The 24590-nt window shown below is 35.9% G+C and overlaps 2 protein-coding genes across 2 annotated transcripts in view; both read right to left on the bottom strand.

Moving 5' to 3' along the window:
• Positions 1-1551: 1551 nt before the first annotated feature.
• LOC136809732 (large ribosomal subunit protein eL20-like) lies at positions 1552-11515 on the bottom strand. The gene is made up of 5 exons (XM_067066279.1): positions 11398-11515; positions 10964-11143; positions 4986-5115; positions 4705-4814; positions 1552-1682 (listed from the first exon to the last, which is right to left on the bottom strand). Exons 1-5 carry the CDS (start codon positions 11413-11415, stop codon positions 1590-1592), a joined length of 531 nt encoding a protein of 176 aa, XP_066922380.1. The 5' UTR covers positions 11416-11515; the 3' UTR covers positions 1552-1589.
• A 6767-nt stretch (positions 11516-18282) lies between these two features.
• Positions 18283-24590, bottom strand: part of LOC136809734 (FYVE, RhoGEF and PH domain-containing protein 6-like) — a 41235-nt gene continuing 34927 nt past the window's right edge. The window contains exons 20-27 of the mRNA XM_067066281.1: positions 24272-24302; positions 23882-23974; positions 23382-23507; positions 22700-22799; positions 21802-21917; positions 20784-20969; positions 18890-18981; positions 18283-18509 (exon numbers count right to left, since the gene is read on the bottom strand). Coding sequence (XP_066922382.1) covers positions 18464-18509; positions 18890-18981; positions 20784-20969; positions 21802-21917; positions 22700-22799; positions 23382-23507; positions 23882-23974; positions 24272-24302 — 790 coding nt within the window. The 3' untranslated portion in view covers positions 18283-18463. The remainder of the gene's footprint in view (positions 18510-18889; positions 18982-20783; positions 20970-21801; positions 21918-22699; positions 22800-23381; positions 23508-23881; positions 23975-24271; positions 24303-24590) is intronic.

Here is a 24590-nt window from a genome sequence, read left to right as displayed (position 1 = left end):
AATTCTGACAACGCCAAAATGAGTGATTTGTCGTCGGGCACGAGAAGAGAAAAAGTCTAATTGGGGTTTACTCAAGAGTTTTGACAGCTCAAAGGTGTGAATTTGATTTTTTCACGTTGCCGCTGTGACTGCGGAAATTCTCTATTACTCAGCAAGTCTGTTTGAAAATTTAGATTGAAAAAGGTCCACTTTCCTACTCTAGTGACATCCAAAGCAAATGCCATTCTAAAGTCTGTCCAAATATAATTGGCAGTGGAAACAAGAATGCATGTAACTTTTGATAGTCAAATATAATTATGGAAATTTTTTTTGCTTGTTTCAGAGAATCAAAAGCGCTATATTTGAATGTATTTTTGGTTGAAAAATTCGCGATTTTTATCGGTTAAATTTGCGATTGTCAAAATTAAGCTTTTTTTCTACTTATGCTATAACTTTAATTTTTACACCAGTGGTAGTTCAACCTTAGGTTAAGAAGTTTGTTAAATTTCAAGGCAAACAGAAAAGTCCTTCGGAAGATATGGGACCCGAAATACCCCTTGGTAGCACTTTTCTGTGAAATATCAAATCTCCAACTTATTACTAAAATTTGAACAGACTTTAATATCAACCCAGAAGTCTTGTTACCCAAGAGTAGTTCCATTAAAAGCACTTTCTCACCATAAAATAGGCAAATTAGAACGGTTTAAATCTGAAGCCTCCAGGTAGTGAGAGCCACTATGTTCTGAAAGCATCCTTCGTGAGCACAGAGTTGTCAAAAGTAAACTAACTTTTTTAATTGATCAATGAGCTCCATAAGATCACAAAAACGAGTACATGTTTTTTTTTTTATAAGCAAGTGTATGCCCCTTGGTCAGGCTCGTGTATGCTTAAGTTTTCAAAGCATCCAGGCATAGTTTATGCTTATTATATGCTTAAGAATCATGCTTATGATTCACCCCGAGCCAAGTTTTTAATGAAAATTTTGTAAAAAATTTATTCAGATTTTGGGAGCAGTGGAGTGTGAGCTAGCCTTGGAATGTCTTATTTTTTATATGACCTCTACCAAACCTTTTTAAACATATAAAAATGACCACTTGAAAAATATTTTAGGCTGACATATATGCTCATGTTATGCTTAGGAATTCTGCAAATCTGAGCCTTCATATGCTTATAAAGCGTTATGCTTATAAAAAAAAAACATGTAGCGAGAAATGTTTTGACCATTTTGCTGGTCCTCACTTGGCGTCATCACTTTTCCTGGGGCTTGTAAATGAAAGTGAAAATTAGAAGCTCATATATGGCTCAAATGAAAGATATTTATCCAAGGATTCCAAAAAGTTAATATTTGAGAGGCTATAAAGGAAAATAGCTTAAAATGACCCACCACCATTTTGCACCTTTGTACCAAAAATCAAAAGATTCCTATGATTCAATCCTGAGAAAAGTTGGTAACGAACCGACACAAGTTACTTTATAGGACCTCCACCCCACCGGGGTAGGTCCAAAAACTCATTATTGGAATCGAGGATCTTTCATTTTTAGCAAGGCAGTAATAAACACACGCTTGATAAATTTCCCATTTATAATTCATCTTTTATTGGAAAAGGAAATTACAAATGAGTGTGTGGTCGGTGAGCTTGGAAGATCGATCGGAATTGAGAGCGCATAACTCTGTGTGGAAGTGGAAATCGCAATTTTGAGTTCTGAAAAGAAACAATAGAACAATATAATTTAGTCCATTCGATTAAAGATGGCAACAGGTCACCTTATACTGGCAAGGGGAGACCAATGAAGGCTAGAAGTGAAATCGGCGCCACTAATTTCTTACGTTACGCGATCCGCTTAATTTTAAATGGACATAAAAGTAGTAAAATGTAAACATTGCGCGAACCACGTGTCATTAAAGAGAAAAATTAAAATCATGTGTCCAAAACAAACTTGTAAAACAATTGAACAATCAAAATTGGCCATATTTGGTTTGATTTTTTATTTTGACATGTGACATTTGTTTTGATTTTGTATCCGCTGCATACAGTTTGTTTACAAATTTCGCGAGTACTGTTATGTCCCTTTAAGTGAGTGAACATTGAAAGTAGTATGTTGTCAAAGTCAGGAAAATGTGCCAAATTTGAGAACGAGGAGTAGTCACATTATAACAGCAAACGATTGTCTGAGTGCAATTATCAACCTTGGCGTGGAAAGAAGCCAATGCAGATCGTAAATCCCAAATTACTTTACCGGTCTGTAATTTGAAAACACAACAACGATTTGTGTACTCGACTCAACAGACCGAGTATTCAAACACCCGAAGTGCAAAAATGTGATACGACATAGCCAACTTTTGTGCATTTCAAAGAGGGAAAATAATTATTTGAAAGTTCAATTACACAAGGTGCCCAATATCCCCTCATTTGTTAGTTTTTAATTTCCTGAAAAAAATTCTAAGCTAAAAAAGGGAGAAGGGGGTATTTGGAAATCCAATCCCTCACAGGAAATTCGGAAACTACTGAAAATCAAATTTTTAACCCTCTCTTTATCGCCACTGCCAGTTTAGACAGTCTCCAGGCTACCCCCTTCGAAGGTTTTAGCCGACACACACAACACGCATTCTCAGGTTCTAGCTCAACTGAAGATGAGAAAATATAATCGAAGAAAGTTTTGTTTTGAAATGTTTCCATCAGGCTCATTAAATCATAACCATCATTTAAAATCTGGCACAAAATGATCATCATTTGGAAACAGGCACCGTTTGCAAGAATTGAGGGACCACACAAAATGATTAAAAACCTTAGAATTGAACAACTACCACAGCACAAGTTGTACCGAGGTTATGTATGTGCTTTTCAGCAACGAAGACAGCAAATAAGCACTTTCACTGTCCTCGATTTTGTGGGTTAGAATTGCTGGTTATTCCAAATAAGTTCAATAATAATAATAAAATAACTCTACCGTCCTCAAAAGTGCAAATACATCATAATTCAGACCCCCCCTTTCTTAAGGGGGGGGGTGACACCTTCCAAAAAAGTGAAGAAGGGGGGGGGGTCAGAAATTTTCATTAAAAAGGGGGGAGGTCGTTTAAGAAGGGGGGCTTACATATACAACTAAAAAGTGGTATTATAATTGCCAGACATAATTTTTCTAATTAATGTTTCCCTTTCCTTTTACCAGAAACAAATAGAGAGAGAGAAAACAAAGGGATTGATTTTAAGAAGGGGGCAGCAGCGAGAAGGGGATTATCGGATCGCACTATACACTATATATTTCGAAAATCTAGCCCAAAACCCTTTATAGGCATTTTTAAAGGTTGGGGGGACCCCTCTCCGCACTATGTACATAAACTCGCTAAAGTCTGTCTCAATATAATTTGCAGCTGGGACAAAAGGATGTAAATTTTGATAGAATTAGAAAGCGGTTTTGTGCTTGTTGAAAAGATAAACATGAGTGGAATATTATCAAAAAGAAAAAACTAAAAAGTTATCGGAATATAAAGAAGAAGAAAATCAACATCTCCAATTATTGTGTTATAATTATCATTTTCACACAAGTAATTCTTGGATCTTAGAACATCATTAAATATGAAAAAAATTTTCAAAGAAATTTATTCCATCGAAAGATATATACTGTAGTCCAAATTTTACCACTGATTGACTTCAAAATAATAAAAAACATATGAAGTTCTAAAATTAAAGAATTTCTGATATAAAAATGAAGATCATAGCATTACTTTAATGGGATAAATTTTCGCGGGGATTAATTTTCGCGGATTTCGCGGATTTGGGTGTCATCCGTGAAAATAAGTCCCATTGGAAATTTGAAAAAGGCCCATCCGCGAAAATTAGTTTCCGCGAAAAATTTGAATTTTTTTTGCAATCCGCGAAATTTCTATTTTTATCGTTTTTTATTTTTTTTCTACACGAGGGCACGCAACCCTCGAAAAAGGTCAAATCCTCGATATGCTTGTTAGCAAAAAATCGTTTTCCTCAAAATTTAGAAACTTGGAAGAGGTATTGGAAAAATTTAAAGTGATCGCTTATTGTTAAAAGCTTTTCAATGCAAGAGGGTAATCCAACTGGCTTGAAACTAAACATTTAAAAGGATATGTAAGAAAAGGAGGGAAAACGGAAAACAAAAGAATTTATTTTCAATTTAATTTTCTTATGCCGAATTTCTCTTCCGCTTTTTTCCCAAATAGGCTGTGAAAATTTAGCTCCGCACCATGGAAGCTCAAATTCAACTTTTGATAGTTGTAATACATATCTCCTCGCCCTATTCCAAAACACCCTCTTATTACTTGAAAAAATTTTTTTTTAATTTTCCTGGAAAAATTTTATTTCAATGTTTTGACCCTTTTCAAAAATTTTAATTTGTACCCCAATCTGCGAAATTAAATCCCCGCGAAAAATCAGGAAATCCCTCATCCGCGAAAATTTAATCCCCGCGAAAATTTATCCCAGTAAAGTATTCTACAAGAAGATGATTTTCTTCTTATTCATTTTTCATCTTTGTTTTTTCATTTTTTGAATTTTTTTCTTTTCTGATAATATTCCACTCCAAATTATCTTTTTAACAAGCACAGAACCGCTATCTACTTTGAATTCTATCAAAAGTTACAGCTTTTTGTCTCTGCTTATATTATATTATATTATATACTTTGATAACTAAGTACAGAGAGATCAACTTTGGAAAGAAATTTAGACAAGCCTGCTTAAGTCAATGTAAACTTACAATCATTTGTTTGACTTGTGGACGTCGAACTTTGCTGGATTCAACAGTTTCAATTTTCAAAATTTGAATGGAAGAAGCACGTGCACGATGCCGAGCAGCCATATCACGGTCTAAAAATTCAAGAAAGCTTAAGATTAGACTTGTTTACACTTAAATTTTTGCTTCAGAAGATAAGCTTATATTGGCAGATTAAAAATTGACAAATTTTTTTTAGTGGGCTGACAGACAAATTTTCGATATACCCAAAGTAAATAACTGATGAAAATGTTGAGGATACTTACAACATTGAGTAACAGCACCGCAGACAGTAATATCTCTGTATTCTCTGTACATGTTGTGGGTTCCACTTCGAGAGTTGTATCTCAACCAAATTCCAAAGTTCTTGACTGAGCTTGGGTTCTTCTCGGAGATCTGGAAGGAAAAAAACCGTTTTTATAAATCTTCGTTGAAAAAAATTCAATTGGGCTATAAAACACTTTTGATTTAGTAGCAAGAATTCAAAGCTAATGAAGCTGCTGGCTGATCTTGGAAAAAATTAAATTGGGCCATTAAAATTTTAATCCATTCGTTTAAATTTTTATTCAACATTTTCAATGTTGATCATTTCAATGTTGAAGTGGTCTTAATAGATGGTCTACATTATGTAATTTTAGAACGTCATTCCATTGTTGAATAGAATAATCAATAGCGCTCCACAAAGCAAACGTCATAATTGGCGTTTTTAGCCGGTCAAACTTTCTGTGAGGCATCTCTACCGACCGGAGAACAAGCCTGCAAAGTTTCAAAGATGTAGCATTAAAACTCCACACACAGCGCATTACTTTTGTACGGGTTTCAATCACACAATCCAAATCGCCTTAGTTTAAAATCAGTGCAGGCTGTTACATGTGGTGTTCTGTTTTAATGATTTGTTTCAATAACAGCAGTGTTTTTGCAAGCGTTGCCACCATATTTTTCATAGTATTACGAATTCCTCTTAAATAAGACTAACTTAGCTTTAACAGCAAACAATTGTCTGAGTGCAATTATCAACCTTGGCGTGAAAAGAAGCCAATGCAGATCGTAAATCCCAAATTACTTTACCGGTCTGTAATTTGAAAACACAACAGTTTTGTGCACTCGACTCAACAGACGGAGATTAAAAAACACCAGATGTTTATATTTTGTACGACATAGTGTTCTCAGAAATCTGCATAAAAACAAAAGAACTTTTTTAAATTGTATATATTGCTAAGCTAATAATAATATAAACAAGTGATACTTTTATGGACCTACCTAGTTATGCATTTAACACATATATAATTGATATCTACGTGAGCGTGACCATTAAACAATCATTCAGAACACAAATAGTGACGATCTATTAAAATTAGTCGTTTGTTTCTTATAAAAAAACGTTTAGAAACCAAAATTTCATGCTCTTGAAATATTCTTTCATATTCAAGACTTTGTGAGCAAAAAAACATCTATCTCATCAAAAAATTGAGTAATTTGGCTAAGAACATTGATGTATGCTTATCAATAGTGATTCTTATAGATAAACATGCGTTTTTTGAGCCAACAAAATTTTTTTGAAAAAATCTACTTGAGCCATCTTTTACCTATGATGGTACCTTACTTTCATGCAAAAAAATCAGAAAAAGTTAATGATTCAATTTTTCACAAAGGCCAAAAAAACCCGATCTTTAGCCGTTTTTTGGCCCAAATTTGCCCAAATTTTTTTTTTTGAAAGTCAGGCTCCGTCACATTCGAGGGTTTATAGTTATGCATCTTTGTGTAAAAAATCATAAAGAATCAAAGAGGCAATCTCGAGAAAAGCTAATACCTAGGTAATTGATAATGTGCTTATAAATAAATATCGAATTTGGCCAGTTTTTCTATAAAAGCACGCCAAGCAACCAAAATTTCATGTCTAAACACACACATTTTTCAAAAGTAAGCCCTTATGAGCAAAAAAAACATCTATCTCATAAAAAAATTGAGTAATTTAACTAAGAACATTGATGTATGCTTATGAATAGTGATTCTTATAGATAAACATGCGTTTTTTGAGCCAAAAAAATTTTTTTGAAAAAATCTGCATGTGCCATCTTTTACCTATGATGGTACCCTACTTTCATGCAAAAAATCAGAAAAAGTTAACGATCCAATTTTTCACAAAGTCCAAAAAACCCGTTTTTTAGCCGTTTTTTGGCCCAAATTTGCCCAAAAAATTTTTTTCTCGAAAATCGGGCTCCGTCACATTCTAGGATTTATAGTTACACATCTTTGTGCAAAAAATCAGAAAAAACTAATGAGCCAATCACGAGGAAAGCTAATAACTAACGAACGAACGGACGAACGGACAAAGGTTAATTTATAGGACCTCCACCCCACCGGGGTAGGTCCAAAAAAAATGCTGGAAAGGGGGTTGGTTCTCTGCTTTTTCTTCAATGAAATCAAAGGTCTTAGTGCTTGTGATTAAAGCAAACAATTGAGAATTTTGAAAATGTATTGTCTACAAAGGAGGAGTAAACTAACCACTAACCTTGGAAATTTTGGATAACAAACTATCCCCTGGTAATAAGGGGTCGAGACCCTGGAAAGGAGGAGAGAACCCCCCTGGGAAAATCTGAAAAACTAACAAATACCCCTTGGGCCATTCCAGAATTTCCAAGGTAAAATTTTTACCAAAATTTCCAAGGCAATTGAATTAAAAATGACAAAAAAGAGTGGAATTTTGCAAAAGTACATAGATTTTCATCAGAATTTCTAACCACCACTGAATATATTTCTGAGGCTAGAAAAATTAAACAATGGAAGTTGCTGGGACGGGGGCAACGAAAAATTTATGACAAGAAGTTTCGACTTCACATTTTGAAAAATTAAAATGGTGGAAGGACGTTTTTTCAATGTTTATGGATTATGGAAAGAATACAGTTGATTTTAAAAGGTTTTAATTTTTTTTCTCTTTTGCCATGTGTACTTAAAGATTCTACAATGTTTGAGAACCCAAATATCCAAAAGTTTTCTATTTTTCATGAAAAAATTAGCTATAAAGGCAATTTGTCTGCTTTTAAGGTTTGTTTTTTCTTCATGAATTTTCATCTTCTATCTTTACTTAAAAGATTGGATATTTTATCAATTATCTTGGTATTTTCAGGGTTTAATCTAGAACTATTTGGGAGTGAGCTTTTTACAGATCTTTGAACAGGTGTACTAATTCTTTAGATAATAGTCAAAAGTTTAGACATTGGTGAAAACTTATTTCTTCAATCGAACATTGACAAATGCCTTTCCAAATCAGACACGCATGAAGCCCCAAACCAAATGTGCGTTTGGTTTGGGAACGCTATTTTTGCAAAGAAAAATAAACCTTGAGCACCAAAAATGCTTTTTTAAACACTTTTTTCCACCGAAAAACAAATAACTTTTATAGACTTACCTTCCCCAAACATTGAATAAGCCTCTACTAATTAAAGTAAATGAGATAACATAGATAAAACCTTAAAATCAACCAGAATTTACAACCTTTCGTCCAAAGCAAAAGACGTGCTTTTCTCGCCGCCATCTTGTTTTAGAATGAGAATTATTTTTGGTTCCAGTTCCCACGGTCTTTCTCTCATCCAATCAGATCTTGCGATTTCACTTTCGCTTTCTCTAGTCCAATAAGACTGCAGGATTTGAGTCATGTGACATCTCTATTGAAAAACCCACGCATAATAAAATAGAAATACAGGGGGTCACACTACTGGCTACAGGAACTGAAAGCAAGCAATTGAGGCCAATATTTGTTTTAAAAGTAATCTCTTCATGGAATAAAAGATATAGTCATTTTTCAAAAAAATTTCGCATTTCGCAATTTTACCCTACGCAAACGCACGTGCTGCATGGTTTAAAATGGAATAACCAAATCCATGAGGTCTGTATATGCGTTATAAACTATATGCCACTTAATAAATTCACTCAATCTACAGAATTGTCAGTATTCCGACAACAGTTTTGTCCGACAACGAGTAAAAAAAAAACATATAAAAAACGTAATATGAATCGCGGAAGAGGAGTCACATATTTGTGACCCTCCAAACGATTTGGAGTACATTAAAAACGAGACCGGTCTTGGTGCGGTCGTGCTCGTGCCGCTTTCCGACTGGTTAATTGTGCGTGTAAAAGTTTAAAAAAGCGGCCAGAAGACCGCACAGTACCGTATGGTCCGTGCGTACAAAACGCCAACTAAAGCGGACGATGGTGCGGTCCCCGCCGTTTGTTTATATTTCATTCAGTTGCCGTAAGAATTTCAGCCTCCAGTTCAAGCAAGCAAAAGAACAATTTGTTTCTGGACACACAAAAAGAACTTGCGATGTTCGATGTTCGATGCTCACATGTGAATTCTTGAGTTCAATTTTGTTTATTTTGCCGAACGTTATAAAATCAGCGAACAGTCATGTAAAAAACCATCCCGTAAAATGTATGCTGTTTGTTATGATTTCTCGTTTGCCGGCAAACGTTTCGAATGGCAAAATGTCCGCACCATGACCGCACTGAATACCGCACTTATTCAAATGGTGCTCTTTAGTGACCGATCGAGTGTGTTTGAATGGATTTTTAGAAAAGATTTTTGAATGATTTCTGGCCGATACAAAGCTATCATTTTACCGCACGGTAAATTGTTTTGCCGCTTTTTTGCCGCACATTTTATCGATCTGTCCGCACCAAGACCGGTCTTATTTTTAATGTACTCCAAATCGCTTGGGGGGTCACATTTTATAAAAATCCAAAGTTCCGATTTTGAGGTTAGGCCCCTAAACCTGACTTTTCTTAAATTTTGGTAAGCTTGTTAGGATTAGGCTTTCAAGAGTCAAGAAATTGGATTTAGCTGTTTTTACAACTCTTCTTTAGTGATTTACAACCCTGATGTTCCTTTATTTCTAATTATGTCAAAATTCCGCCAAAATCAACTTTTATTAATATTATCTCAGTGAAAAACCCTTATTCAACATTTGACACCCAAAAATCTTTCGTTTTCGGACAAAAGTGACGTCGGAAAAAAAGACTTCCAAATTTTAAATTTATTTTATAGATTCGGACTATTTTACTGTCGGACTAGTGACATGCACCCCTACTACTAGATCTTAATACACCGTTTAGGAGTGTCGACTGCGCACGCGTCAATCCAATTTTCCATTGTTTTGATTTTAGCGATCACGGAAAATTCACTCTCCTCCGTAAAAAAACGGTAGGTAAACATCTGGTTCTCATAAGGAAACATAGCAGAAAAACGGTAGGTAAAGAACTCCTTTTAATCATAACTTCTTTTCCTCTTGATGAATTTTTGTGAAATTTTCAGGAGAGACTTATAAAATTATCATTGATATCATGTTCAAATATCTAAATCATTCTCTTTAAAGGAGAGACAAAAATTCACAATGTTTACATTCCTCTAACCTTTCACAGTACTAAAGTGCGCATTCTTACCTACCATTTTTACCGGGCCTCTGCAATGGAGTACCGTGAAATGGCGCGACTCCTAAACAGTGTATTAAATCAGACGAAATTTATTACCTACTGACTGAATTTTAAGATGTTTTATGACACAAACAGAGCATGTTATTTTTATTGATGGGCTCCCCAAACAGTGGAGAGCAATAATATATATCACATAACTTTATTCCAGAATTGTAGGAAAGGTGTATGAAAAAAAAAATGTCTGATTTATCGGGTGCATGTCACTAGTCCGACACTTTCTAGTCCGACAGTAAAATAGTCCGAATCTATAAAATAAATTTAAAATTTGGAAGTCTTTCTTCCCGACGTCACTTTTGTCCGAAAACGAAAGATTTTTGAGTATCAAATGTTGAATAAGGGTTTTTCACTGAGATAATATTAATAAAAGTTGATTTTGGCGGAATTTTGACATAATTAGAAATAAAGGAACAATCAGGGTTGCAAATCACTAAAGAAGAGCCGTAAAAACAGCTAAATCCAATTTCTTGACTCTTGAAAGCCTAATCCTAACAAGCTTACTAAAATTTAAGAAAAGTCAGGTTTAGGGGCCTAACCTCAAAATCGGAACTTTGGATTTTTAGAAAAAAATGTGCCTCCTCTTCCGCGATTGATATTACGTTTTTTATATGTTTTTTTTTTACTCGTTGTCAGACAAAATTGTTGTCGGAATACTGACGCATTCGTCAAACCCAACGTCGGACATTTATACTGTCGGACTAGAAAGTGTCGGACTACTGGACGACCTTCCGATTTATCTTAAATCCAAATTGATTACCTGTGAGCAAGCAACAATCTCACCAACAGTTTTCTTCAATTTCTTGTGCAAGGCCATGAAGTACCAGAATCGTGACTTAGCTGCAACAACATCTGGAGCAAAGATTCTCATGCGGAAGAGAGGTGGTTTTGGAACTTTGGCAGTTGGGACACGTCGTCCGATGATCTTGAATTCTTTCAACTGAAAATATGACCATAATAAATTCTTGTCAGTTAATGAGTGCAATGTCCAACTTTTGAATGTTATTTATGTATAGTCTAACCACCAAAAAATGCTGTCAAGCAAAAAAGTACTTCCAATTTTCATCAACATATTTAAAATGCAATTCCAAAGGAAAAAAACAGCAAATCGTCCATGAAAGTTACACAAATTTAGCAATGACATATTTGTCTCACATTTTAGTAGACTTAAGACGTATGGAATGGTTTCCTTACCTCTCCCTTGCACTTCATTTTGTCCAACTATGCCACACGAGGCTTCGAAATGTCGAACAGGGTAAAAGAAAGATGGCGGTGTCAAGCTCCCACAATACACTCGTCAGATTTATAACATGCCGGTACCGAAAATTTCACGAGGAAAGTTTACGTTTGGCGGCCCCGCCCTTTAGATATGGTGGCGAGGGCGCTTCTGCCCAGCCTCGATTTAGCCTCGATTACTCATGTGGGTAAAAGGTAAAAAGGCACTGACCTTTATATAACCCTGGACCAAACAATATCTGCCATCTTTGATTGGAGTTTTTTTAGAATTGGTACCCAAGGAGAAGCCATTGCAATGTTAAAAATTAACGTCTAACGCCGCTACATCATCAAAATAATTTGAGGAAAAGTATACCTAGCGCTCTCGATGCATTTACACCGCTATTGAGTAGTGCCGACATTAGGGTACCAATTTTCAAAAAACTCCGATCAAAGATTTTGCTTGGCTGGGATTGAGAAGCTTTGTCCAGGGTATATATAAAGGTCAGTGTAAAAAGGGCGCGATTTCTCGATTTCTCAAACCAGGAGGAGAGCGAGAGGACATCAAGCAGTCAAGCAGTGGAAAAGTGGAAAAGCAACAACAGCCTGACAGATGTGACAGCATGTTCGACACTGTCACACACTACCCACCCAGCAAAGAATCAGTAGACATCTTGCCTATAATTTGAAATATGAATGGTGGTTTTTTCTCCCTTTGATTAGGTTTTCTTTATACGATTCGAATCTTTCACAACACACACTGCTGTCCACCACACTGTTACCGTGCATGAGATTGGGTGATAGCTACACCTACAGTCCAGACAGTACTAATGGGCCCCCCCAGCGGTTTGCGTGATTGCGTGAATGGGCATTTTTGTGCGTGAATATACGTGGCATTTTCTTCGACCATTTTTAATTTGTTCAATCATTCAGAATGAGCGATATGAGTTACTGGAGGAAACCCAGGAGGAAGGCACATTAAATGGCGGGAGAAATGGCTGGGAAATAAGGGGGTCAATCTTTATAGCAGGACTTCTTTCCCGGCTTCTTTTTGTGCTTTGGTTTTTCTTAAAGACATATCATAGTAATTAGTTATTGAAGTAATCAATTAGTTATTGAAGTTGTCAAAGTTATGGAAAGTAATCAATAACAATCAAAGTACTCGAACGGTTATCAAGTTTTCGAAGGGTTGTTAAGAAAGTGATTGAATACTCAACTCACAAATTTTTTGAAATTTTGGTACTCGGCATTCGATTGTTAATATCGATAAGTGGTCGTTTGATTACTTTACTTCGATAATCGAATTTATCGATTAGTACCGTTTGGTACAGTACCGTGAAGAAGTCGGGTACTCAAATGAATGACCTGTCTGGTCCTTAAGATACAAAGTTACATTGAAACAAAAATTGTAGAGTAGAGCTGCATGCAAAGCTGTGTAGTTAATTTGTTTTGAAATTTTGCTGCTTTGATTGGTCAGTTATTTATGTTAGCCTCCACTGATCCAAGTTACCCGACTTCACGCACGGTATGTGGCCCCCAAAACGTCGATCAAATTTAAAATTTCTCTTAAAGCTAGACCAGACGGTGTCAATCGAACAACTTCAAACAAAAATCGCAATCAAACCAATCGAATGTAATCAAATGCGATCGAATGATTGCGATTCGATTGTCGAACGTAATCGAATCTCAATCGAACGGCCAATTCCTGGGCAATATTCGCAAGTCTAAACTGAAAATTTAGAAATTTTCAAAATGACAATTTTGATTTAACAACGTCTTAATCAAGTTTCTAAAAACCAATCTATTTTGAAAATAGTTCCATTTATGTATGAAATAATGCTGTGAAAATTTTAGAAAGAAAGCTTAACTGAAACTGAAAATATAAAGCTTGGAAGTTAATTTTTTGCAAGAAAATGACAGAATTGGCCGTTTTTGCTGATTCAATGAAAATTTTTTTATATAATGTTAATTGGTCGCCCCACGCTAAGTGGAGGAGACCTTTAAATTCGGTGTTTCTCGATAATAAGACTTTTTTGTGAAAGTTTGGTCGCCCGATTCGGAATTAAATGTTCGGAAAATCGGAAAAATATTTCCCGCGTAAATTCCAGCCCTTTTGTATCTCCCTAATATTAAGCCATGCAATTTAATCAGACAGCATTTACTTTATTGGTCCAGCGCGCAGCAGAATGGACCTTTAAAAAGCAACTGATCGAAAAGATTTTGTCTTTGCCGGGGCCTGTGCGCGCAATAAATTAACAAGTCCAGGCTAAACCAACCGCCGATCTAGAATTTTTGCCCCGCCGACCCGCGCGATGTTTGACCTATGTTTTGGATTGAATTGGTAGTAGAGTCAAATTTCCTGGTTAGATTAAAGGGTTGTTTCAGGTAGGGTCAGGTAGGGTTAGGGCTAGGGTTGGGGATGGGAGTTAACCCCTGGTTAGGGTTTTAGCTCCCAGGTAGAGTTTGGAGTAAATACTAATCATAGGTGCTTTGTATATAGTGGGTTCGAATCCCATCAGCGGCAAAAGTTTCGAGATTTCGGGAAATGCATCAAAACCTTTCAAAACTTACAATACAAAGAAAGTGTCAAAGAATAGAAGCTCAGAGTGGAGGCTGGGAAGGAATTTTTTTTGCGTCACTTAAGGAACCCGGTACGAACGACATTCGGTTATTGCCACGTCAGCTGGACCTTCACGCCGCTCCGGCTTCTTGTTAATATTTCGAAAATCTTTCTGAAAGCCGTTTAAGAATGACAAAAGCAACAGAAATATTATGAATTTGTTAAAAAAAATATATATTTCAGCCTGATTCCAATCTTATTTTCTCTTTTTTAACATTAATTAAAATCAATTTCGACCATCTTGACTATAACCCGAATCAAAAGCTTAGCAATTTTGGACATTCGCAAAGCACGTGTTACATTGTTAGGCTCTTTGTCTTTCAACGTTTTCAAATTTTTAAGCTCTTTAAGTATCGTCTATTCGGGCGACCTTCCAGCGCAGCTGATTTATTTTTTGTTATAATTATAAACTATTAACTCAAGCTGATTGAATGAAATTCCAAGATTTTTTGCTGTTTCTCATATTTAGAATTTTAGGTTTTATCAATGCTGATTCTAGGGCCCCAAAATACTGGTTGACCTTTAAAATGCTATATTTTTTACCCATCCTCTAAAGTCACAGATGTATCTGCATTTTCTGAAATACATTAGGTGTACATTTTAATGACTACCTATGTTTTGTGGGCTGTCTCCGTTTTTGGGGCCGTCTCCGTTTTTGGGGCCGTCTCCGTTTTGGGGGCCATATACTGTACTTTTTTACTTTCGTTGTTTTACCTCATTTTACCTATAAGACGGTTGGCAAACGATATCATCCACCAGGATGCATCCTCTCTTATTTCCCTCTATTTTCTACTTTTTCCTATCTTCTATCCTGATTGTGATTTTCTGACTTTCTCAAGTGTTTCTAACTGTTTTCTAAGTAACAGACCGTACTGGTGACATAGGTCTCCGACCCCGGTACGAGCCACCAAATGCAAGCAACCTTGGTTTACAAACCCAATGCCTAACCACTTGTGCCAACGAGACAGGCAGACCTGCCAACTTGAGATTTTCATTCTTAACATATCTCTAATTATACTGAGAAAAAAAATTTAAGTAACACCATCCAATTACGCTCCCAAAAATATATAATTTGTTATGGTTTATGAACTGGAACTGGGGGCGAAAAATTAATGCAATTTTGGGACATGCATTAAGTTACCCGAGTAACAAAACTCGGGTATAAATAAATATAATTCCAAATTCGTGGCAAAGTGCGGGAAACTACCGATTAATTATCGAAATTCAGCGGTATTCTAAATAAAAATAATTCTAAATTCACGACAAAGTGTTGCGGAAAAACGCCGATTAGTTATCAAAACTCAACCCAACGGGGGACGGTTTTTGAAATGAGTATAATTCTAAATTCGCGGCAAAGTGCGGGAACTCACCGACTAGCTATCGAAACTCGGCGGTGACTGCGGTGGTTTTTGAAATGAACATAATTCTAAATTCGCGACAATGTGTTGAGGAAAAGCGTAGACTAGTTATCGAAACTGGGCGGGGTGGCGGTTTTTGAAATGCATATAATTCTAAATTCGTGACAAAGTGTTGTTGTGGAAAAACGCCGATTAGCTATCGAAGCTCAACGGGGGATGGTTTTTGAAATCAATATAATTCTAAATTCATGGCAAAGCGTGGGAACTCACATATTAGCTATCGAAAAAACTCGGTGGGGACTGCGGCGGTTTTTGAAATGAACATGATTCTAAATTCGCGACAATGTATTGCGGAAAAACGCCGATTAGTTATCGAAACTGGGCGGGGGCGCCGGTTTTTGAAATGAATATAATTCTAAATTCGCAAAGTGCGGGAACCTGCGAATTCTATGCTGCAGTATGTATGAAAACCAAAGTATTATTCAAAATATATTACATCCTTCATTATTTTCCTTGAAAAATACAGGCTTTTGTTCATTCTTGAGTTCTAGTAACTCGATAGCACATTCTTTAGGCCTGAACAATTATTAACATAGGATTTGCTTTAAAAAGTAGGACTTTTGGTGTGCTCCTTAATTACCATTAATTACCATAGGATTTGCTTTGAAATGCTTGTCCCGGGGGTTAGGGGGGGGGGGAAGTCGCCCGACTTTAAAACTTTGGAACCTTACCGGGACTAAAAAGGAGAAAACAAAGGACAATTTTGGGAATTTTACGACCCTTAGCGGGACAAATTTGACCCATTTTGACCGAATTTCGATCTTTCAGGGGGGGTAAAAAGGGTAATTTTTCCTATTTTTCTGACCCTTAGTGGGACTGAAATTCGATTTTCTGATTTTTCCGACCCTTAGCGGGACTTTGGAAGTCCAAAAAAGGTACCCTTAAGGGCGGCACATACCGTACCCTCCATTTGCCTAAGTATCCCCCCCCCCGGGTCAAAAGACACAATGTCCGGGGGTAAAATATTTGGCACTTTTCGTGAAAGTAAATGTCTTTAAAAATTCTAGGAAGGGCCATTCGCGAAAGTTTATGCTCGCGAAAAATTCTTGACAAAATAGAAAATCTGTAAATCTTCAAACTTTGATTAAAATGTAACTTTTATGGCACTTTTTAGCCCCCTAAAAGACTAATAATCCAAGAAGTATTAGTGTTTTTTTTAAATAATAGGAATTAGAAATAAACTTAAGTCTCTAGAATAACTTTGTTTCGGTTTAAAATTAAATGATACAAAATATAGATAAAAATTAAAGCAAAAGAAAATTATTTAAAAAATCAAAAATCTTTCAAAAAAAAATGCCTTAATAATAATTCAATTATTCACAAGTGATATATCTAAAAATTAAAATATTAAAAAGGAATAGAAAAGAAGTGATGAAGGCTTTTGTAGAAGTCTCAATTACCAGTGTAGTATGGCAGTAGTATGTCCTTCCCATAATCCAAACCTCTCTATTTAAAAATGACAATTAAAATTATTCGCCAAAATTAAAAAAAATATGGTTTTAAGGTTTAAAGGGCATCAGACTGGGTAAAAAAGATTAAAAGGTAAAAGTAATATTTGTCACTCTCGGACACTTCCTACTGGTAAAGTTTGCAAATACGGGACCCTTACTTAAAGACCCTGCGTTAGACTTATTTTTTATCTTGTGTGTTTCGTGACCCAAGAAGACTAAAGTGAAACGATACTCTGTCCAGTGGAAACGGACTAAAAGGTTTTGAAACATTGAGTTTCAAGCCCGAAGGGCTAGAGGCGAGACTCCTGGATGGGAAATGAAACCACTTATTTCCCATCCAGAACGCCATCGCGTAGCTGTTACACAAACTTCGGATTGAAATTAAAATCTATCGCTAGATTTCAAAAAATGTAGTCCTCCGAAACAAAGGAATCGCTTGATACAATCCGTCGTCATGATTACGGCGCGTTCTATGCGCGTTTTGGATGGGAAATAAGTGCCTTCAATTTCTCTTGCCTGAGAAGGGTTAAAGTTTCGCCTCTAGCCCTTCGGGCTTGAAACTCAGTGTTTTAAAACGAACATAAATCTCACAGAACAAAACAATTTGAAATACTATAATACAACACTACCGCAGTTGGCAAGCAACATTTTTTGAGCGTTCATAACACGCTATATGGATGCCATGGACGTTCGATGGACATATTTATGACGTTCTATGCTGCCAGCTCGGCCTAAATTTATAATATATTTTAGTTTTTATACAAGGTCACTATAAAATCCGACAAAAAAAAAAATTAAAAAAAATTCTACCGTAGATTTCTTTAATAAAATATAATATCTGTATAAAAAATATTCTTCTGTTTTTCCCTTTACAGTAATTGTTTCAATTAGAAATTGATGAATTTTTCATAAATTGATAAAAAATCTATATGATCCTTAAATCAAACCGGAGGTTGGGTTGGGTTTGCCAGATGACAAGCGGGTTCCGCCGCTTTTCTGAAAATTGCAAGTTTGAAACCCTTTTCGGGTTTTGTTCCCCAAATTTAGCCTTTTTATTGACAAAAATCGGGATTTTTCAGGGTTTCATCCCCTTTTTGGAACCCTAGCTTAGGAGGACCCAAATCAGAATATATAAACCTATACACTCAATTTATCTTTTTAATCCGGGGAGAATAATCCCAATTCCACTTTTTAACCAACTTCATGCTAAGGGTACGGGGGTCGAGCTCCAAATAGATACTAGCGTACAAGGCATAATTCACTTACGAACCAAATAAAATTTGTGTTAAAATTTGTGGTAAATACTGTGTTGATACTTTTGAAACCCTTTATGCTAGTGTTATTGTCAATCAAAAGATGTGGATGTCGAATGTGGATACCCGAAAACATCCTTTTGATTTCGATTTTGTGTTGATTTGACTTTGCACTGATTCCAAATAGCATGAGCTTGAAGGACCAGCGTGATTGGACAAAAATTGACGATGTCGTCATCAACAGCAGTTTCTATTAGTCAAATTGATGATGTCGTCATCAACAGCAATTTCTATTGGTCAACATTACGTTGTCTCAAGAGCAGTAGCTTTGCAAAAGCAATGCACCCATCTGAAATGGAAAAAGGAAAGAAAGCAGTTTTACTAATTTTCAAAGCGAATTTGCTTATTAATTTTTTTTGGGATTAGGAATCCAAATGGTGTTTGTAAATGGGACTTTTCTATTCGATATCCATACATGGGGTGGACAAATTTTTTCCGGTCAAATTTCTTTTTGGAAATTTGCCGATATTTCTCGGAAAAAAAGCAAAGTTTGCACAATCCTCCCCTCTGGAAAAAGAAATTTTATTCCCTTTGAACAATTATCCATCCCCTAGTAGACGATGCTTTGTCATTAAACCTCCTCGATCTTAACCGAATTTCCTCCGAAATTCTTCTCGGTAAACCCCCTAGAAAAGTTCGCAAACCAGACATGTATGGAAACGGTCATACCTTTCAGCACTCGATCGATTGTCAGCGTGGAAAACAAGACTTTCTTTCACTCCAGCATGCGAAAGTTGAAATCCGAAATCTTCCTCGTCCCACTGTAGCAAAAGAGAAATTTTTCGACATTTCAAAAAAGATATGATAATGAAATAAAAAAGTAAAATCCTCAAAACTGAGTTTAGCGTTCGAGAAAATGTTTTCCTATTCACTGATTTAAAGTACAGTTGAACTCATGTAATTCGAATTCTCAAGGAACCGAGAATTTTGTTCGAATTACATGAGTTTCGAACTTGATGAGTTTTCGTATTTTTGACCTAATTCGACAAAAAAAGTTTTTCACAGGTTTACTTTTGAGCATTTTTTGTATTTTCGAGTTAGAATAATGAAAAACTAAATTCGTAATTTTTCAAAAAAGTCTTGTGATTGTTTTGATGTTTCATTTTCTGCTCTCGTTTCTTGGAAATCTCTTCGGAGATTATCTGAATCAGTGGGATGACGTTCGATGATTTGAAAAGGGTCATCTTATTTTTGAGAGTCTCGATCGCGTCGTCAATCTCATTTTGCGATGGGGGTGGATTGACAAAATGTCGAGTTTGTCAGCTTCAAAAACTCAAAAAGTTCGAAAATTCGCCGTCATTCTTCTAATTTAATCCTCCGGAAAAAATAATTATTTTGAAGGGGTCGTACTAATAATAAGAGGAAATAAAATACCTTGGAAATTGACGTTGATTGTCGTACTAATAATTAGAGTAAAAGAGATATCAAATCGTATTAAATTAGGGGTTGAAAAATTAAAAACACACTTTTTGGTACTTTTTATTTATTTTTTCTTTCTTTTTCAAACTCTTATTTTGACCAACTTTTCTCTTTTCTTCAAAAGTTTCCAGTTCCTTGAGAACTTTCTCTCTCATTTGACTGTAAAGTTTTGCATTGACCGTTTTGAAAATGAAATGAGCTGGTATCTCCATACCTCCTTGTCTTTGAAGTGTCTTTGAAACAAAAAAAATTCGTTTATTTTTACTATCCGTACTATAATTAGAGGAAAATTTGACCTTTATCGTACTAAATTAGAGGAAAATCAGAAATTCGTGATCATGGACTCGTACTAATAATTAGAGTTAGATAAATTATTTCATTTTGCCAAAATAATTAATTCGTACTAATTAGAGGACGGATTAAATTAGAAGAATGACGGTAAAGTTCCTTGATAGGACCGGAAAATCTGTTCGATTTACATGATTTTTCGAATTCCATGGGTTCGAATTATAGGAGTTTTCTTGTAAGGTTTCCAAGATAAATTCTGAGGGGACCACAGAATCTGTTCGAATTAAGTGAGTTCAACTGTTGATAAGAGCGGGGGGGGGGGTGGATTTTTTTCTCTTAACAATAAGCGGGGGCGTCTATTCGGGAGACAAGAGTAACAATTTAACATATCGCGTATGATCGCGTTTTAAAAATGACTTTGCTGTTCGAAATTTTAATGTATAAATAAAATTCATCCAGAGTGTCGTCATTTTAGGAAAAGCCAAACTGTGATACTCGAAGTATTGTTCACACCGATTAAGTTTAGCGGTCGAGAAAATTATTTCCTATTCACTGATTTAAAGTAACTCTAAGCCTTGGTGGTTTTTAGGGAAGTACGGGGACGTATTTTCTAGATTTATTTGAAAAGGTCGACTTTTTTAGGGTGGGTTTCACAAAAAAATTGAATCTTTTTATGTGACAGTGGGTCATAACTTCGTCGGACAAGGGTCCATTGTTTTTACCCGACAGGCACGTCCGCGTCGGTCGCCAAGGTCAGTACTTTCCTCCCGGCCTTCAATCAATATTACCTAGTTTTTCCCAAAGTTTTAACCGTAAAGATGACTTTGCCTCGTTCATTCAAAAAACATTTACTTACATTCCCAGTAATATCCAATTGGTAACCGAGTACAGGTATAGTGGTATGAGCAGCCGGATCAGAAGCTGCCTTGTAAAGATATAAGACGTGTTCCTTCAGTACGAACCAGCAACGTTTCTCTTTTTTAGTACCACGTTTCAAACGTAGGAATCCACTGTTGGCGATACCTTCTTGTTGCGCGTTGATCTGTTGTGGAGGAAGAAATATTTATTATTGACATTACTAACCTCTTTCATAGGATTCGTGTTTTTGGTACATGATTTTTTTTCTACGTCACTGCAGTAATCAACTTTTAATTGTTGAACACTCTCGCGAACTGTGATCATAAAATCCTATTAAATATTGAATACTAATGGATGAAGATATTTTGACACAACCTCATTCTATGCGTTTATTATCAGCTATTTCATGCTTGGACAAGGGACGAATTTGACTCAGGACGTTGAATATACGACGCGGCCCAAAGATTTCCCTTAGGTCCTTATCGATTTCTATGTAACAGTTTTCCGAAATTTTACATCATTGATCTCGTGCGTTTTTGCCCATGACTACGAAAATAGTCAATGAACGACTCAGATATATCCATCCATGCTCTTAATTTTACCATTAGTGACGAAGGGGTGTATTAACCTTCATTTTCGGTCAGCCTCTTAAATAGCGGTAGTTCAAATAATCTTCAGATATTTTCAGGCCTCGAGCAGGGATAACATCAGGTGACGGAAACTGAAACTTTTCCCTTTTTGGTAAATTAAAAAACCGCGAAAAATTAATCTTGGTGAGTAAAAATCTTTTCAATTTTGTCGTGAAGATTTTGTCCAATTTTTACTAGAATCCGCCAAAAAGAGTTTAAGCAAGTCAAAGGAGTCTCCTTAACTCGGACAGTTTTTTGGTTCCTTCCAAACAAAATCTTTATAAACCAATCTTCATAACTTCCATAATTTGAACAAATTTGCGGTGCCTGTGAGTGTTCGGTTTATGGAGACTCCACTGTATCAAAAATCTTTCATTTATTACAAACCTCAGTCAGAGTCGATGGTAAATTTTCGACTCGTTTTTTGGATTTCTTTTTCGCTTTGCCGTTTTTGAATTTAGCTGTCAACGTCCCTTTGGTCTCTTCGTCTAGGCTTTTGATATCTTTAAAAATCAAAATAATAATAATAAGAACTCTACGGATCGCAAGGTAGTGGGTTCAACCTCTAACCGGGTGATACCATTGAGTTTAAAAATCGAAAGGCTAGAGTAGAATCTCTAACCTTTCTCAGGCAAGAAAAAGTGAAGCCACTTATTTCCCATCCAGAACGCACCTAGAACGCACCACAATCATGACGACAGATTGTATTTTTTTAAATGTAGCGATAGGTTTTACTTTCAATCCGGCGTTTGTGTAAAAACCACGCGCGGGCGTTCTAAATGGGAAATTAAGTGGCTTCATTTCCCATCCAGGAGTCTCGAGTCTAGCCTTTCGGGCATCGTGTCATACCAAAGATTCTTAAAAATGTACTTGATGCCTCTCTGTTTGTTGCTCAGTTGTTGCGAAGGATCAAGGTTAAATGGAGAATTCCAAGGGAAGGAGTAATGCCCTTCCTACCTTCAGCTAAACAGGAAAAAGGAGCCTTCAAGTCACCTCGACTGCGGTCACAAAATTACTTTTTAAACCTATCTTAGAACTCTTTAGTATCTGATATTAAATGAGGTTTTATCGTCCGCCCTGACTAATTTTTGGAAGGGCTTGACAATAAAGGGATCAAAATTTCCGATTAGCGGCTAGTGACTGATGCCTAGTTGTCGTTCTATTTTTCACTCATAAGGCTCAAATCTAACACCCCCCTTGAGGAGCAAGGTGAACTCAAGATGACCCTTGAAAAAAGCACTAAATCATTTCATAAGTAAACCCAATGTTTTGAAGATATACTTACTTTCAAGAAGAACATCATAACATTTTTCACAAACACGTGCTGACTCATTACGCATGTACGTGAGAGGTGCTTCGAATGAGGAACATGTCTTACAAACAACCTGCAAACGAGACATTTCTTTATTCAAATTTGCAATAATTTTAAGGCCCCTAGAATCTAGTATACTAAACGACTGAATTTAATATACACGCTTTTCTTTTTATAAGAATAGTGTACTTTGGATGAGGGTCAAGTATTGTTAAGAAATTGCCAAAATTGAGGGTGAAATATTCTTAACGTATTCTTACTTTTTTAGACTTGACTTTTTTTACAAACATTAGAAATTATCATTTGAGAGTTTTGGACTTTTGAGTGAACATTTGGGTTAAAATTACATTTCTTCCGAAAAGTTTCAATTTATCTTTAACAAAGGAAGCAGTTTTTTCTGTTAACCAAATACAAAATGACTGTATTCTTATCAAATTCTGTGAAATTCACCATAGAGGGTATTCTTAGGGTATTCTTACGGTTTGGCCAATTTTCACCCTGATATTCGTATAGAAGATATTCTTATATAAAAAAAGCGTGTATAGAGTAAACGAACAAAAAGGATAAAGGATAAAGGATAGGGTTCGTGTAGGTAAAAAAATTAAACAAATAAATAAACAAACGAAAAAGAAAATTAAAGGAAACAACAACTCACTTTTCCGCAGCCTCGACAATGATGTCTTCGATTGTAGACATTGAACTGTGTTGTACAGACTTGACACATGGTAACGCGACTGTCCGGTATCCAAGGAGGGGCGATCACACCGATGTCCGATGATATCTGAAACAAAAGAAAAATATTTACAACTATAGCGCTATTACTAATATTCGTGACGTAAACACCCGAAAAACAGCGGGCGTTTGGCACCAGTTTCATTGTTTAAATTCAAAACTGGTGGCTAACACCCGGGTGTTTCCGTATAAAAGATTACGTCATGAATATCAAAAGAAAAGACCGGACTTTTGTCTTTCAAGCCTTCGGAAGCACTTTTTGGGTTTCAAGCTTAAAGATGTTCTTAACATGTTCTTACTTTCACCATTTTCATTATTTTTGACCATTTTCCTTTAAGAAATCGGGTGTTTTTGAGTCAGCAAAGACTTAAAATGTTCTTAAGAATCCTTATGTTCTTATAAAAAAAGTACATGGATACTTACTGATGACTGAAACGAACCGGATTCGTCAGAATTCCGGTTGACGGTGAAAGTGCCGATCTTTTTATTAGCAACATTTATTGCTTCTTGAAGTGCCTACAAAGATAAGAAAAAAGAACGTATGTGGGACTGGAGAGTACGCTCTAATCCTGAGCACCCAATCGAGTTTATGGATTTTTAGCAGATTTGGGAAACTTCCTAAACAAGAACTCTTTAGCCATGATAAAAGACTATACCATCTTATCAAAAATACAACATCCGATTTTCCCAAATTTTATGTCGAAAATAGAGTTTTCTTTGATGGTCATTATTTATTATTTCACAATACATATTTTTTCTCCGATAAGTAAATGACGACGCAAAGATTTTCACTTTCAGAAAACATATACTCACTGCGACCCAGTCTTCGCGTTCCTTTGGTGAGCTAAAGTGAGAAAAAAAGTATGACATGAAATCCAAATTCTTAAAACCTAAGACCTCGAGAGGATGGTGGGTGACTAACTGTGTCCGAAATAATGTGAATTTCTAGGTAGAAAAAAAATTTTTCATCGTGAAGAAGTAAGCTAAACTTATAACTTCGAAAACAAACGCCCGGGCGTTTTATTTTTTTCGTTGTTTTTTAGGAGGGGCGTTTATTCGAGGGGGGGGATTGTTATTTGGTTTAGTGGAACTGTTGACTTGCACTTTAAAGAAAGAGTCCAAAATCACGTTA

The sequence above is a fragment of the Clytia hemisphaerica genome, unplaced genomic scaffold (genome assembly GCF_902728285.1).
Source record: "Clytia hemisphaerica strain Z4C2 unplaced genomic scaffold, Clytia hemisphaerica genome assembly, whole genome shotgun sequence".
Taxonomy (NCBI): domain Eukaryota; kingdom Metazoa; phylum Cnidaria; class Hydrozoa; order Leptothecata; family Clytiidae; genus Clytia; species Clytia hemisphaerica.
Note: the sequence above shows the minus strand (reverse complement) of the source record. Positions and strands in the feature narration are given on the sequence as shown.